Raw genomic sequence first — 14,566 nt, 5'->3', positions numbered from 1 at the left:
TTTTGATTGTGCAAAACTTTCCGCTCAGACTTGTCCGAACAACAATCTGAACTCCATAAAATGTTACATGACAATGCTAGCATTTTTTTAGTCATTCATCATACCTTTTCATTTTTCGCTATTCACGATTAATCGGTTGAGAAACTTTTTATTCATATTTTTTTTGGCTAATGACGTTATGCAAAAAATGAAATGAATGAATGAAAAATTATATATATATATATATATATATATATATATATTTTTTTTTTTTTTAACAGTATATATATATATATATATATATATATATATATATATATATATATATATATATTTTTTTTTTTAACAGTATATATATATTTTTTTAACAGTATATATATGAGTTAGCCTTGAGTTAGCCTGACAACAATGGAGAGTATTCAGTTGTAGCGGCCACTGAAAAACGGATGGCGGGCCACAAACGGCCCCCGGCTCCTCGATCGGACACGCTTGACATATTTACGTAGTATTTGACGCAGTATGCTTTTTAGCAATCGTAACAGCGATTGCGGTACCCCTAGCGGTGCAAAGCGGTCGCTCGGGAAACACTGGGAGTTTTTATTCCAACTCGACTTACGCATGAGAAAATAAGGCAAATATGAGAGAGGCCTCCCTCCTTCTCCTTTTTGCTGCTAGCTTGCCGCAGCACCCGATGGGCAGGGCAAGTATTTATGCAAATCAGAAAGAGTTGGCAGCCTGGGAAGCCGCAAGTTAATAGCGCCTCCTTAGGGGCCAGCTAAATGTTTCAAGTTCACCCGAGGCCAAAGAAAACATAAACAACCTCCGCCTCGCCCCGTCCTATTGATCGATTCTGACAAAAGATGAAAAGTATTCCTCTTTAAATTATGCCGAAAGATTTTTGATATCCTCCTGAACATCCGTCTGGTTATTTTTGCCCACTGTGAACATTTATTTTGGGTCGTAAATTCTTACTCCTTCGGGCTACCCTTTTAAGTCCCGGTGTCCTCGATAGAGGACGTCCCGGCCTTTCCGATGACATCTCACATGTGTGGGTAGGAAGCAGTTGATTTTACTGTCTTTCCGAGACAAAATGGACACAACGGTGGACGCAAATTGGCTGAGTTTCAGGCGGATTTAACAAGTGAATCATTGAAGTACTTTTACTGTAATCGACGTTAACATGAATCATCTAGTACGGACTTATCTGATTGATTTGTTTTGATTCCCTTGAGCTCCATCTAGTGGTTGCATAAGCCCAGTCGCTACTGTAGCTTCTATTCTATGCGCCTTATAACGCGGTGCGCTTTATCTATAAAAACTGTTTTGAAATAAACCATTCATTGAGGGGGCGAAAATATCGTCAGAATTTGAGTTATTGCCCAGGCCTATATTAGTGACGACAAAAAAAAAAAAAAAAAAAACACCATCCAACATCGAGCCATTCGTAATGCCCGACAAAGCTGGCGCTACAAAACTTAATTAAGTCAACCGCAAAACATTGGTCGACACAAAAATGTACTTCAGAACTATAATTATCGTCATTATTAATATAATGATTTTATTAGGCACAATTCCGATGCCTGTAAGCAATGTTTGAACACAGACAATGGCCGCGCTTTGGGCTAGCTTGGAAGGACAAAAATAAAGTTGGCTGTCAAAAATGCATCTCTAATGACAACACACAGCCCAACAAAACTTAACAAAATAAAACCGTCAAATATTTTGCAAACGTGTTATTAGAACAATATTTAGCAATAAGAGGATTCCTGTTCCATTTCATTTGCTTTTAATTTGAAAAGACCTTTGAGTAGGCTAAAGAAGTTATTGTTTTTTTAATTCGTTAGCAAATGTAATACCTTAACATCCATACAATCTGCGCTATGATGTATGAAAAATTGTTTGTGAGGAAAATTTCGTCACTAATCACAGTACACAAACTTACAAAACTTAACAAAATAAAACCATCAAATATTATTAGAACAATATGTAGCAATAAGTGGATTCCTGTTCCATTTCATTTGCTTTTAATTTGAAAAGAGCACTCACTGTGAGTAGGCTAAAGAAGTTTTTTTTTTTTTAACTCGTTAGCAAATGTAATACCTTAACATCCATACAATCTACTCTATAATGTATAAAAAATAGCTTGTGAGGAAAATTGCGTCAGTAATGACAGTACACATTCGTACAAAACAAAATAAAGCCATCAGATATTTTCCAAATTTGTCATTAAAACACTAATTAGCAAAAAGTTGATTACTCTTCCATTTAATTGGCTTTCGATTTGAAGAGGCATTAAAAAACATTCATTTGAATTTGCTGAGACTTGGAGAAACACCCTGTAAATTTCCTTGGCGCACCCCTCCCTCATTTGCAATCGGCCGCTCATGCTAACTTAGCTTAGCATGGCTTGCCCCAAAGTTGATCTTTTATTAAGACCGCGTATCAAATTTGTAAGTAAAGCGGGAAATGCATACGAAAAATAGAGAGCAGGCAAGCGTGACAGTCCCAGCTGGATCTTTTTATTCCTTTTTTTTTTCCTTTTCTTTTCTTTTTAACTAAGTCCTCACGTCCACTGCCAAGGGGCCAGCGGGACAGCTGTTAATGACGGCGGGGGGGCACTTGTGAAGCAAAGGATCGCAACACCAAATTCCCACTCATGTGAAACACAGTCGGAAAATCTTACTTTAAAGTTAGTGTGAAAACGTTATAGAAATGTACTAGGAACATTCTTTTTTTTTTTTTTTTTTTAACTGTCCTGGCTTGAGCACCTGCCCTAAAATGTCTGGAATCCAACAAAGGCGGGTGGATCGCCGTTGCGCAATACCCGCAACTCCTTCAAACACAAAGACATATTTTTATTTCATTGTTTCTCAAGTCCAAAAATTTACTCATGTGCTTATTTATTTAAGGGTTCTTTTTCTTTTTTTTTGGTAAAAGCAGTTTCTAAAAATGGCTGGTACTAAATAAAGTACGAAAATAATTGATAGTTAGACTTATTATCTAAATTATGACGTATTATCTAAAATAATCAATTACCTTTCATAATTTAGAACTTGCCAACCAGTTTTCGACCCTCCTTACGACAAATACTTGAGAGAAAAAAAAGTCTAAAGAAGAACCAGGGATGGAATATAAAAATATGTCCTTGGGAATGAACGAATGAATGAATGAATACCTTAGCGGTATTCCGATTACAAATGTGGAATACGATTAAAGCGTCGAATTCCGGGCGGCCATTTTTGCCGTTTGCCGTCCACTGAAAATGACATCACAGTTGCTCAGGGCGACGTTAGCGAGGGTCACATGACCATAGTTTGAAAATTGGTGAGCACCTGTCAAATCAAAAAATTGCACGGGTGGCAGATGTTTTATTTATTTATTTTTTTCTCGATTGTCGGATGTTCCGAATGATGATTATTATCGTTGTGGTGCGTTAAAAGGGATTTTTTCCATCCTGACCTCCTGGGGAAAGACTGGGAAAATCTGTTGGTTATTAACGACCTGCTTAGCATGCCGTGGAAATCCAGGCCGGCCAAATTATAGACGGATGTGAAACGGGAACAGCAGCCAGTCGCCATGCCAAACCGTTCGCTGAGAAACACCCTCAAATGGAAGCGCTCAAGCGCCTTCGATCTTCTTACTCAAAAGCAAGCCGCGCCTTTTTATTTTGCCTTATACATGCCGGCAATTCGTCTAACGGGTAGAAGAACTAACCCGTTCGCTCCAAAATGGGTCTTTGACGTTATGCATCCACTAGATGGAGCTGCGCTAAAGGGAACGTCAACAAAACAATCAGATGAGTCCGTCAAACTTTTCAAGAGAAAATTAAACATTAAGGATAAAGATGAGTTCTAGAAAAAAAAAAAAAAAACCTCTGACATTATTTGAGGTTATTGCGCCTTGTTCTCATCAAAATTGCTTCAAAATTAGAGCGCATATATATATATATATATATATATATATATATATATATATATATATATATATATATATATATATATATATATATATATGTGTATGAATTCAAACAGGGTGTTTTAATTGTAAAAAAAAATACATTTATACATTTTATAACTGAAATGCAGGGATAACATTTGAATCATTTACATGCCGATTAAGTGTTTTTTTTTTTTTCCCCGCCTTCCAAAAATGAAAACTCGCAATTTATGTGCCGTATAAGCCGCACCGGATTATAAAGCTTTTGAGAAAATTGAAGAATTTTACAAGTGCCTCTTAGTGCCGAAAATATGATATGTGTGTTTTAAGGAAAAGTAAAAAAAAAAAAAAAAAAAACATTTTAATTTGAATGAATATTTGTTTTTGTTTACCTATTAATCTCATATGAATATTTCTTGAAAACGTCAACAACTATAGTATTAATCTACTATTTGGAAAATTCTTAAATAGTGACTAAAAGGCTGTCTCCATACTTTTATCCGCTAGTGTCGACAAACATTCAAATCGACGCGCAATTTTAGCCTTACATAAACCGAAAATGACTATTGGTTTTTCAGATGGCGTTCCTCCTTCCTCGTGTCCAGTCTCATCTCCTTGGTCTTGTCTGTGTTGAGGGCGAGGCCGCTTTTTGTCCTTCAGGACAAAACTTCAGGACGATGTCCTCGCGGGTGGCCACACAGTCGCGGGCGAATAGGACGGGACTGAGGACGCACCCCTGCGGTGTCCCTTGTGTTGGTGATGATTCCGGCCGAAGTCCCGTTCCCTATCCCGGCAGACCGAGGCCCGCCATTCAGAAGGGGGGGCGGAGTTTAGTCCAACGGGGAGCGGTTTGTCCGTGAGTCTGTGGGGAACGCCGAGCCGTAGTCAATAAAGAGCGTCCTGATGTTGGAGTCTTTATTCTCGGGTGCGTAAGGGAGGCGTGCGGGGCGGCGGCAATCGCGTCCGGGTCAGCACCACAATAATTGGGGTGAGTGCGGTAGTCATTCAGGAAGGCGGGGGTGTCTTCTTGGAATGGGCACGATGGTAATGTAGAAGGGGACAGTTCTCCGGTTGAGGGAATGGTTGAATCTAGAGGTGAGGATGTCTGTCAGTTCTGTTGCACAAGCCCCGAGGACTCTTCCAGGAATGTTATCTGGTCCCGCGGATCCTTTTTTGAGCTTTGTTGACTCGGGCTGATGAGATGACTGGTGTTGAAGAGAGGGGAGCGGTGGCCAAAGCACCTGCGGGGCCGGAGGTCTCAAACTGTGCGTAAAAGGCGTCGAGGTCATCTGGCAGGGTTTCCATTGGCAGTAACGGTACCGGTGCCGGTCCTGGAGTCCGTGATATGCTGAAAGCCCTGTCAGACGCGTCCCGGGTCAGCAGTGAGATGGAATCTTGTCTCCGTACCGGTTCTCAGCTGCGGCGATGGCCTTTTCAATCCCTACTTTGCAGCTTCGTAACTGTCGCCTATTTGTGGAAAAGCGTTCGATGTCGTTGACTTCCACAATGATTAGCGGTGCCAGGATGATATATTTGTTTCAGTTTGTTGTCGCGAGCTCATTTCGGATTTGATGAATCGTCACCATGTCAGCTTAGAAAGCGAAGCCATGGCAGCGCTTGTTTTGACAGCCGCGTCCGGGGTATTTTCATTTTGCTCCTTCGAAGCCGTATGGAAGTTAATGGTCGGTCCGAGCAAGCAAGCAAGCGCTTATCCTCAATCAAATCAATCAAGCCTTTATTTATATAGCGCTTTTCATAGTTCAAAAGCAACCCGAGCGCGCTGCGAAAACAGACAGCGCTCCAACTCTATGACTTCATAAAAGAGGCAGGGAATGTGTCAACATCTTATAATTAACATTTTATATAAATTACAGTAAAAATATGTTTTCCTTTCCGACACAAGTCTGAGTATTTTTTTTTTCTTTACTGTTACTAAATAAAGGACGTCAAGGAAGGCCAGAGCTAAGCAGGACACTTTGTTTTCAAATTAAGAGCCAATTAATTGGAACATAAAGCAACTTATTGCTAATTTGTGGCTCCCTTGCATGGTTTTATTGTGTTATGTTTTATGCAGATACACATTTTTATTAGTGTAGTCCTTCTCAAAATGTTTGTGTGTGTAAGAACCCCATGGAGAAGGCTTTGTTTTTTGTTTTTACCATGTGAAATTGCAATGAAATTAATATTGTTTTTTTTCTTTCAAATTCCAAGCACTTTGATGCACTTTTTTAAAATCAGTTTAAAACTAACCTGTAATGTTTAAAAATGCTTTAAAAATAGTTGTTGAAAGTTGATTATATTTTTTCAACCCATGTTGTAATTTATCCAATCGGTTGATCTTTACACCGAAGAGAAAGAAGACACAAGGGAGCTGAAATTTCACCCAGATGGTGACAATATGTCAAAGTTCAACATGGGATGACCATTTAGTTATCACATGAGAAGAAAACGACCCAAAAAATGGATGTTACATCCCTTGATCTTTACATCTAAAGCATTTTACATTAAAGAGAAAGCAGACGCTGGGGAGCTGAAATTTCAGCATGGCGCGACCACAAGCAGGGCTGTGCCATAAACCTGGCTAAAATCCTGCCAGAATGATATGGAAGAAATGGGTCGAAATGTGTTCAATCCTTTTATCTCCACACCAAATCCATTTCACATCAAAGAGAAAGCATTGAAGACACCAGGGAGCTGAAATTTCACCCAGGTGGTGACAGCATATCAAAGTTCAACACGGCACGACCACTTAGTTATCATGCTGGGAGGAGTCGTCGTCCCCTGGCTAAAATATTGCCAGTATGATGTGGAAAATGACCCTTTCCGTCAAATGTCATTTCAGATCAAAGGTAAAACATTGAAAGAAGACACTAGTGAGCTGAAATTTCACCCAGATAGCAACAACATGTCAGCTTTGTTATGGCACTAGCGTCCCTTGGCTAAAATACTGCGAGAATGATGTGGAAAGATAATGACCCCAAAATAAAAGCCAAACTTTAAATAGATGTTTCTTGGGTTTATTTCTTCAATTAAAATTGTCGAAAACCCAAAACGTTCCGAAGGACGGAAGAGAAAACCGCCCGGCCGTAGCGGGAACTGCTGAAACCTTTCACGTCGGCGTCCTCGTCGAAAAAAGCGCTTTAGCATACATCCCGCCTCTGAACCTTGGAATAAATCGTCAAGAATAAATTGTTACAAGTTTCCCTCAAAAGGCGTCCAAGTATCTCCAACCTCGCCCACACAGCAGGCGTCTTCCACATGAATCCAAGCTGACACTAAAAAGCCAGCCGCCGTTTGGTCTTGTCCCATTTGGAAAGCATTTCCCGACCACCGGCGGCGGCGCTCCCCGAGAGCGCTTAGCATCCACCGGGTTGCGACATGAAGCCAAAGCTATCGGGTGACGGCGTGAAAACCTGGGCGTGGCCTTGTGCAAATATTGCGCAAGGACGCCGCTAGTACGTACGCCGCGCCGGAGGATGCGACCACCGCGTCAAGCGCGCCGCTTTGATTTTGATTCACGGCGCGCCTTCTGGCTTTTCCCTTCACGTTGGCCCGGAGCGCCTGACAATTTGACGGCGGGGCGTCGACTGAATTCGACGCCTGCTGGAAACGCGGCGAAATACGCATCCGCGGGTCGAAATTGCCTTTGGGGTTTTTCTCCAGCCCGGCGTTTGGGCGGTCATTCATAAAATTCTCATTTCAAAGCTTAGTAAACTCAGAGGTTGCCCTCAAATAGTTAGCAAAACAACAGAGAGAAATTTGGTTACTCGAGTGGAGTTTCATCAAATCTACAAGTCAGTCTGAGGTACCCCAGGGCTCAATCTTGGGCCCTTTATTGTTTGTGATTTACATTACCTCATTCGATCCCAAAAATAAGTCCGGACGAGATATGTAAACATGACTGGTACTAATCAATCAACTAATTAATGACTTGAGTAATAGTTTACATAAAGTAATCAGTTGCTTTGGTACTCAATTACCCAAAGTAAGCGATTAGCACCTCAAATAAATGTCACTTGAGTAATAGTTTTACATTAAGTAATCGATTGCTTTGGTACTAAATTTCCCAAGTAATCGATCGCTTTAGTACCTCAAATAATTGTCACTTTAGTCCTACCTATACCTAAATAGATGATTATGAATACCTTAGTCGTCAATTACCTAAAGTAATCGATTGCTTTGGTACCTCAAATAATCGTTACTTTAGTCCTTCAGTACCTAAGTCGCTGCTTTCATATACTTTAGTACTCAATTGCCCAAAGGAATCGATTGCTTTGGTACCTCAAATAATTGTTACTTTAGTCCTTCAGTACCTAAGTCGCTGCTTTCATATACTTTAGTACTCAATTGCCCAAAGGAATCGATTGCTTTGGTACCTCAAATAATTGTTACTTTAGTCCTTCAGTACCTAAGTCGCTGCTTTCATATACTTTAGTACTCAATTGCCCAAAGGAATCGATTCCTGAATACCAGTCACTTTAGATCCTCCTTGACCAAAATACTTGGTTACTAATACTTTTAGTAATTCATTACCTGAGTAATAGTTTTACCTAAAGTAATCGATTGCTTTTGTACCTCAAATTATTGTTACTTTAGTCCTACCGATACCTAAACAGTTGATTACGAATACCTTAGTCCTCAGTTACCTAAAGTAATCGATTGCTTTGGTACATCAAATAATCGTTACTTTAGTCCTTCCGTACCCGAAGTTTGCCAAGTGTTTGTGATGGTCGCGCCTCTTTTGAGCGTGCCGCTTTTTGATTGTCGCGATTGTTCAAAGGACCTTTTGAAGACATTCTTAGGACAGAATAGTTTTTCGTGTCAAAAGAAAACTTTTCAAAGGTCGCCAAACTGCGACGCAAAACAATCGAGACAGTTCGTTGACAGGTTGTTAGTCGGCGCATTATTTTCAATAAAAGAAGCAAGCAGACTGAACCAACCTCCGAGTCCATCCTTGTTCACGCGCGGGAATATTACAAAAACGTAGAGGATCATCTCAAAGTTCTGATGTCTCCAACTGATTCAGGTGTGGAGCTGACTGCACCGGTTAGAGAACACGGAAATGTATTCCATTCCGCTCGTTTATTAATTGCGCTCTTTTGGCACATGCACACAATCACAAACTTGTTGGAACACGGATGCTGCGCAACTTCGGGTATTTACAGCAAAATGAACTGGAGCTGCGTCACGAGGAAAAGGGAAAACAAGTGCACGCATTCGACGTCGAGGCCTTCGCCGACCGCTCGCAATGTGGGAAATCTGAAACGCTTAGCGCTCAGGAAATTATGAAGAATTTAGGAAGATGAGATTTCTTCTGTTTTGCTATAGTTTTTGCAACGTTGCCAACGTGTCGCTGCGGATTCTACACGGTAACGTAGAAAATACCAGAATTTGGCCCTAAAGTGAAGGGTGCGTCCTATACGCGGGCGTGTCCTATATTTGGGGAATTACGGTAATTTTTGCCGAGCTTTACCACGTATGTTAGCGAAAATGTTGCGGGGGCGTGGCCATCTTTTCAGACGTGCGGAGTTGGGGCACATTTTTCTCGAGTGAAGTCAAGTTTATGGACATGTAATCATCTTATTTTTGCGTTCGACTGCTCCGCCGCGTCGTGTCCAAAAGAACTAAATAAACCGTCAAACTCAGCTAGAGGTAAAACGCAATGACACTTGAAGCAGAAGTAGCCAAAATTGGGAAATTCCCAACCGCCGCAACGTACTCATAAAAATCCGTCGCTGCCAAAAGTTGTATGGAAAGGACGCGCAACAGATTGGAACCACCTTCGATAAAGTCCGACGCCAACAAATACAAATAGCGCTTTCCTCCTTTGAACGCGACATCAGCTCAACTATTTTGCCAGTTAAGGTCAAATTTGAAATCCAATTTTGAACATCCAATAGAAGCCAACAAAAACCTCAAATTACAGTTGTGTACATCACATGAGGCTCTGATGATGAATTCCGCATCATTTATTTCACAGAATCGAAGAGCCAGCCTAGTCGTTTGTGTCCACTCTTGTGTCTGATTTGTCTCCGCGAGACAGCAAATGTAATCGCATCCTACCCGTTTTGCTCAACCACGACGTTAACGTAGCGTCGCTATAAAAAGTCAACACGCCCCCGCTTAAATTTTCGTTTTTTTGTCGTATCAACTCTTCGTTTGTGTCCGTTTATTTTTCTCCAAGACAGCAAGGTTTTTTGCGTCCTAGCCAGACACATGATTGGAAAGGCCAAGATGTCCTCAACCCATCACACTAGGACTTAGTAGATTAGCGGCAATGAGTTTAAAGCTATAGACCAAAAACAGATGTCCACAGTAGTGGACAAATGAATAGGAAATTATGTTGTATAAATGTGCAGCAGAGGTGTGCAAACTATGGCCCGGGGGCCATTGCGGTCCACCGTCCACATTTTTGCGGCCCACGGCGTTTTGATGTGGCTTATCATGTGGACACAAGTCAATAGGTCTCAGGAGGATATAACCCACATGAGTATCTTTCATACAGTCTCTTAAACCTGATACAGACACGGGCAAGGGTACAAAAAAGGGATGCAAAAAATGTTGTAGGACTTTGTACTATGTTGTATCCATTTTGTCCCTACAAGACAGCAAAGTTAAGTGTGTCCTACCCAAATATGTGACATAATTGGAAAGGCCCGGAGATCCTCGAGTGAGAAGACTAATAAGTCCAAAATATAGACCAAAAACCTTTGACTAAGGACTTTTGTCCACTACAATGGACACAAAATAATAGGTCTCAGGAGGATATCATCTATATGAGTATCTTTCATATAGTCTGTCCAGCCTGGTTTAGTAGGACTTTGTAGCGTGGCTTGACTTTGTCCTGCGTTGTCTCAATTTTGTCCAAACAAGACAGCAAAGTTAATTGCGTCCTACGAAGAAGATACGATCCATATAAGCGCCTTTCATATAGTCTGTCAAGACTGGTACAGACACAAACGGGTACAAAAGGGCGACGCGGAAACTTAGTAGGACTTTGTAGCGTGTCTTGACTGTGTCCTACGTTGTGTCCTTTTTGTCCCAACAAGTCAGCAAAGTTAAGTGCGTCCTACCCAAATGTGTGACATAATTGGAAAGGCCAGTAGGTCTTCTACTGAGAAGTCTCATGAGTCCAAAGATAGAGACCAAAAACCTTTGTCCTCTACAGTGGACACAAAATAATAGGTTTTGAGACTGCGCACCAGACACAGTCAGAGGTACAAAAGGGCGATGCGGAAATTCAGTAGGTCTTCGTAGCTCGGCTGTGTCAAAAGATACAGACGAAAAGCAAACGTCCAATACCGTGGACACAAACGAATAGTTTGTCTCCGTACTGTACAGTGGGTAAGAATCATCGTGAAAAAAGTGACAGCTGACAGTTTATATTTGCGGGCACATAGCGGAACGAACCGAAAAGACCCGACTTAAGGTTGAAATCACACTGGAACCACTATGTCAACTATGTCACGGATTGTTTCCCAACATGCGTTTATCCAAGGCCGTACCTGAAGCCCAACTGAATCTAAACAAAAGCGCCCCAAAAAAAAACCAGGCGGACAAGTCGGGCCCTGTCGGGGATGTTGGTTTTGGATTGCCACACCGCTCTCGCAGCGACTTGTTGCACTTTGCCAAGCCAAAAGCGCTTACATGCGCACTTCGCCTCGCTCACAACAGGAAGAACGGCCGGCGGTCCGAGGCGGCGGGAAGGACGCCAATAAAGGACGCGAAACAAAAAAACAAGGAGCGGGCGGGATGTTATTCAATTTCTAATTGTCATCTCAAGCCTTGTTTTAGGAATGTCTTGAAAGGGGGAAATCCATGGCTAACGGCAACAAAGCGCAAGATAAATAGACTGGCTCCGGTCTTTGGATGGCGTCCAAAACACGCGCTGGCTTGGGAACAAACTTTATTATTCTTTCGAGGCTTGCTTAAATCCCTGCCAGGCAACTTGTTGATGTGCTCCGACGGGAAAGCCCGTTGAAAAGGCGCCGGACCGTTATCGGACGGGTCCGTGGCCAACGCCGATATTTGGCGTTTTGACGCCCAGAATTTTTTTCCTTCGTCCGTTGGAAATTCGGAACCTTCGGGAACGATTGTCTCCATTTTCAGTTAACGTTACGAGAGATTGAGGGATGTCCCGATCGAATTTTTTACGCGCCGGAGTCCGCGTCTTGATTTTGACGATCTGTCGATGCGGTCTGGAGGGGTACGCGAAGACGATACGTACATTTTTGAGGACTGTATGAAAGGTGTAGCGATAAGAACCCAGCGCCGCACATGCAATTTGATTCTAACAATGTTGCTGTTGTGTGTGAAAGGTACTGCCAAGAGAAGGAAGTCATCAATCAGCAATCCGCTGTGTGAAAGGTACCAACGGGGACGAAGAAAACGACACGAAACAGCATCAAAGGTAAGACAGCGGTGGAAGCGAGTAGCGTCAAATCCGAAAGGTGTAAAGTCGTACGTGGTGATTTTCTGGGTGACGGCTTTCTGCGTGAAAGGTTCCGAGCGACGCGAGACGGGAAAGACAAAACCTTCCCAAAAACTTCTCAATTTCTGAGCTGATATGATCGACATGACATTGGCTGTGGGAAATAAGTACAGTGGCCCCCTGAGTAACGACGTCCCCGCCTTACGTTTTTTTTAATTCACGTTACAAAATGGACTACTGTTCTTTCGTCCCCCCTTTACTGCATTCTTCCCGCTTTACGCCATCAACAACCTTCATGACCTGTGGGGTTGTCTGTGTTTATGTTGTTTTGCCTCCCTCTTCATGCATTTTTAGGCAATTGCTCTTATTTTCTAGTCGTGTCAAACTCCCTGCACTGCAACGCATCACTAATGCTGGTCTGCTATTGGTCGGCGTCACAGTGTCAACAGGATGCCAATATGCTAAAGACTTTTTCTTTTATATATATTTTTTCATTCATGATGTTATTTAATTCTATACATGTATATTATATGTAAGTAGCACGTAGTAGACTATTTTGTTACTCATTTTTAACATGTATATCCAATGCTGATGTTTTAATGCATTAGCTAATTAGCATAGGTTTCTATTGCTAGCCAAACGACGATTTCATCTTATGATCCGGAACGGATTAATTTTGTCTGGCGGGGATCCAGCCCCCCCCCCCCAAGACAAAAACCTGTCACCCCCCCATACCCACTCGCCACGCTGTTTATAAATAAAATGACCATCCTTACAAATTGCAAAAGTATACCTAAAACTGTATTCATTAAAAAACTAACAAAAGCATGAGAAATTTCAGGCTACAGGTTAATCTAAAACTGAAAAAAAACAACCAAGTGCGTGCCTGAATTAAAAAAAAAAAAAAATGCCAATCCTTATTTTATTATTAAACTTGACATGGTAAAAACAAAGCCTTTTTCAACGGGGACCCGCCCCACTATTTGACTATTTGCTTGAATGCGTGAAAGGCACCAATAACGACTAAGCAAACCTTCAACGAATTAAAGAATGAACCAAAACCTTTTTGAAAGGGTAAAGACAATTCCAGAGTCATTAACGAAGCGAACGACGCTTTTCAAATTGTGACATTTCCAGCGTGTCCTCATCCCTTGTCACGCGCGCCCTTTCACACGGAACGGCGTCAGAGGAAGAAGCTGAAATTCTTCCGTTCAACGCAAAGGCAGCATTCCCCTTTCACGCAAGGTCTCTGCGGGGATCCTCCTACTCCCCCCCGTAATACTTCATCTCCATTACGCGTGGGGAATTCTCACACGTAACGGCGTCACGGGTGAAGCTGATTGTTTTTATTACCTTTCACACAGCGGCTGTCCTACATTTGCTACGCCTGCGATAGCATCTCCCAAAGCAGGAATTTGAGAGCTTTACATGACGTGGGCTAAAAAACCTCACGCGACCTCCTGTCGGATGTACGGCGACAGGTGCGAGCACGTGTAGATGGTATCGGCGTGAAGAAAGATCCGATTTGGACAAATTGAGCCGCGGGGCCCACAATGATGCAAATATACGTACGCTCAGATATCCTTGTGAAAATTCCAGAGAATAATTGGTTGGGTATTCGAATAGCAATGCAAGAAATGTCGATTTTTGCTTGGCGAAAGAGCAATTGTGGACGCGGAAGACAATGAAACGAAAAATGTTTCCACCTCATAATATTTTTTTTTTTTTGCTAAACTGCTCTGAGTGAGATATTTGAAACAAATATCTTCCCATATATATATATATATATATATATATATATATATATATATATATATATATATATATATATATATATATATATATATATATATATATATATATATATATATATGACCCTAATCATTGATATTACTTTTGTACTTAAGCCATAATACACACGCACACACATATATGTATATATACATATATATAATAATAATAATATATAATAATATATCAATACAAAATTAATCAATTAGTTTAGTAGATACTAAAGTAATTGATTCGTAATTCATTTAGTAGCAGCCGTTTATAGACTTTTCTTTAGTCAAACGTAACACTCAAAAACGTATTTATAAGTATATTAAAAAATATAAATAAGAATATAGAATCGAAACTCTGGACTCATCAAAAAATAAATGAATGAAATAAATCTTTGGGAAAGAATGAGTTCAACTGCCTTTGAAGTGTCATGTGATT

General features: G+C 41.2%; 2 protein-coding genes across 4 annotated transcripts in view; one reads left to right on the top strand and one right to left on the bottom strand.

The window, feature by feature from the left end:
- The window catches only part of LOC148422911 (uncharacterized), an 85,133-nt gene that overhangs the window by 33,470 nt on the left and 37,097 nt on the right, over positions 1-14,566 (top strand). For all 3 annotated transcript variants that reach the window (XR_015865825.1, XM_088416460.1, XM_088416459.1), the window contains exon 5: positions 12,234-12,325. Coding sequence is in view for 2 of the 3 variants with exons in the window: in XM_088416460.1 (XP_088272586.1) it covers positions 12,234-12,325 (92 nt within the window). In the remaining variant the exon portion in view is untranslated. The remainder of the gene's footprint in view (positions 1-12,233; positions 12,326-14,566) is intronic.
- The window catches only part of kitlga (kit ligand a), a 47,666-nt gene that overhangs the window by 9,666 nt on the left and 23,434 nt on the right, over positions 1-14,566 (bottom strand). The window lies entirely within an intron of this gene.

The sequence above is a fragment of the Hippichthys cyanospilos genome, chromosome 6 (assembly GCF_059441005.1).
Source record: "Hippichthys cyanospilos isolate Australia breed blue-spotted pipefish chromosome 6, RoL_Hcya_1.0, whole genome shotgun sequence".
In the NCBI taxonomy this organism is placed as follows: Eukaryota; Metazoa; Chordata; class Actinopteri; order Syngnathiformes; family Syngnathidae; genus Hippichthys; species Hippichthys cyanospilos.
Note: the sequence above shows the minus strand (reverse complement) of the source record. Positions and strands in the feature narration are given on the sequence as shown.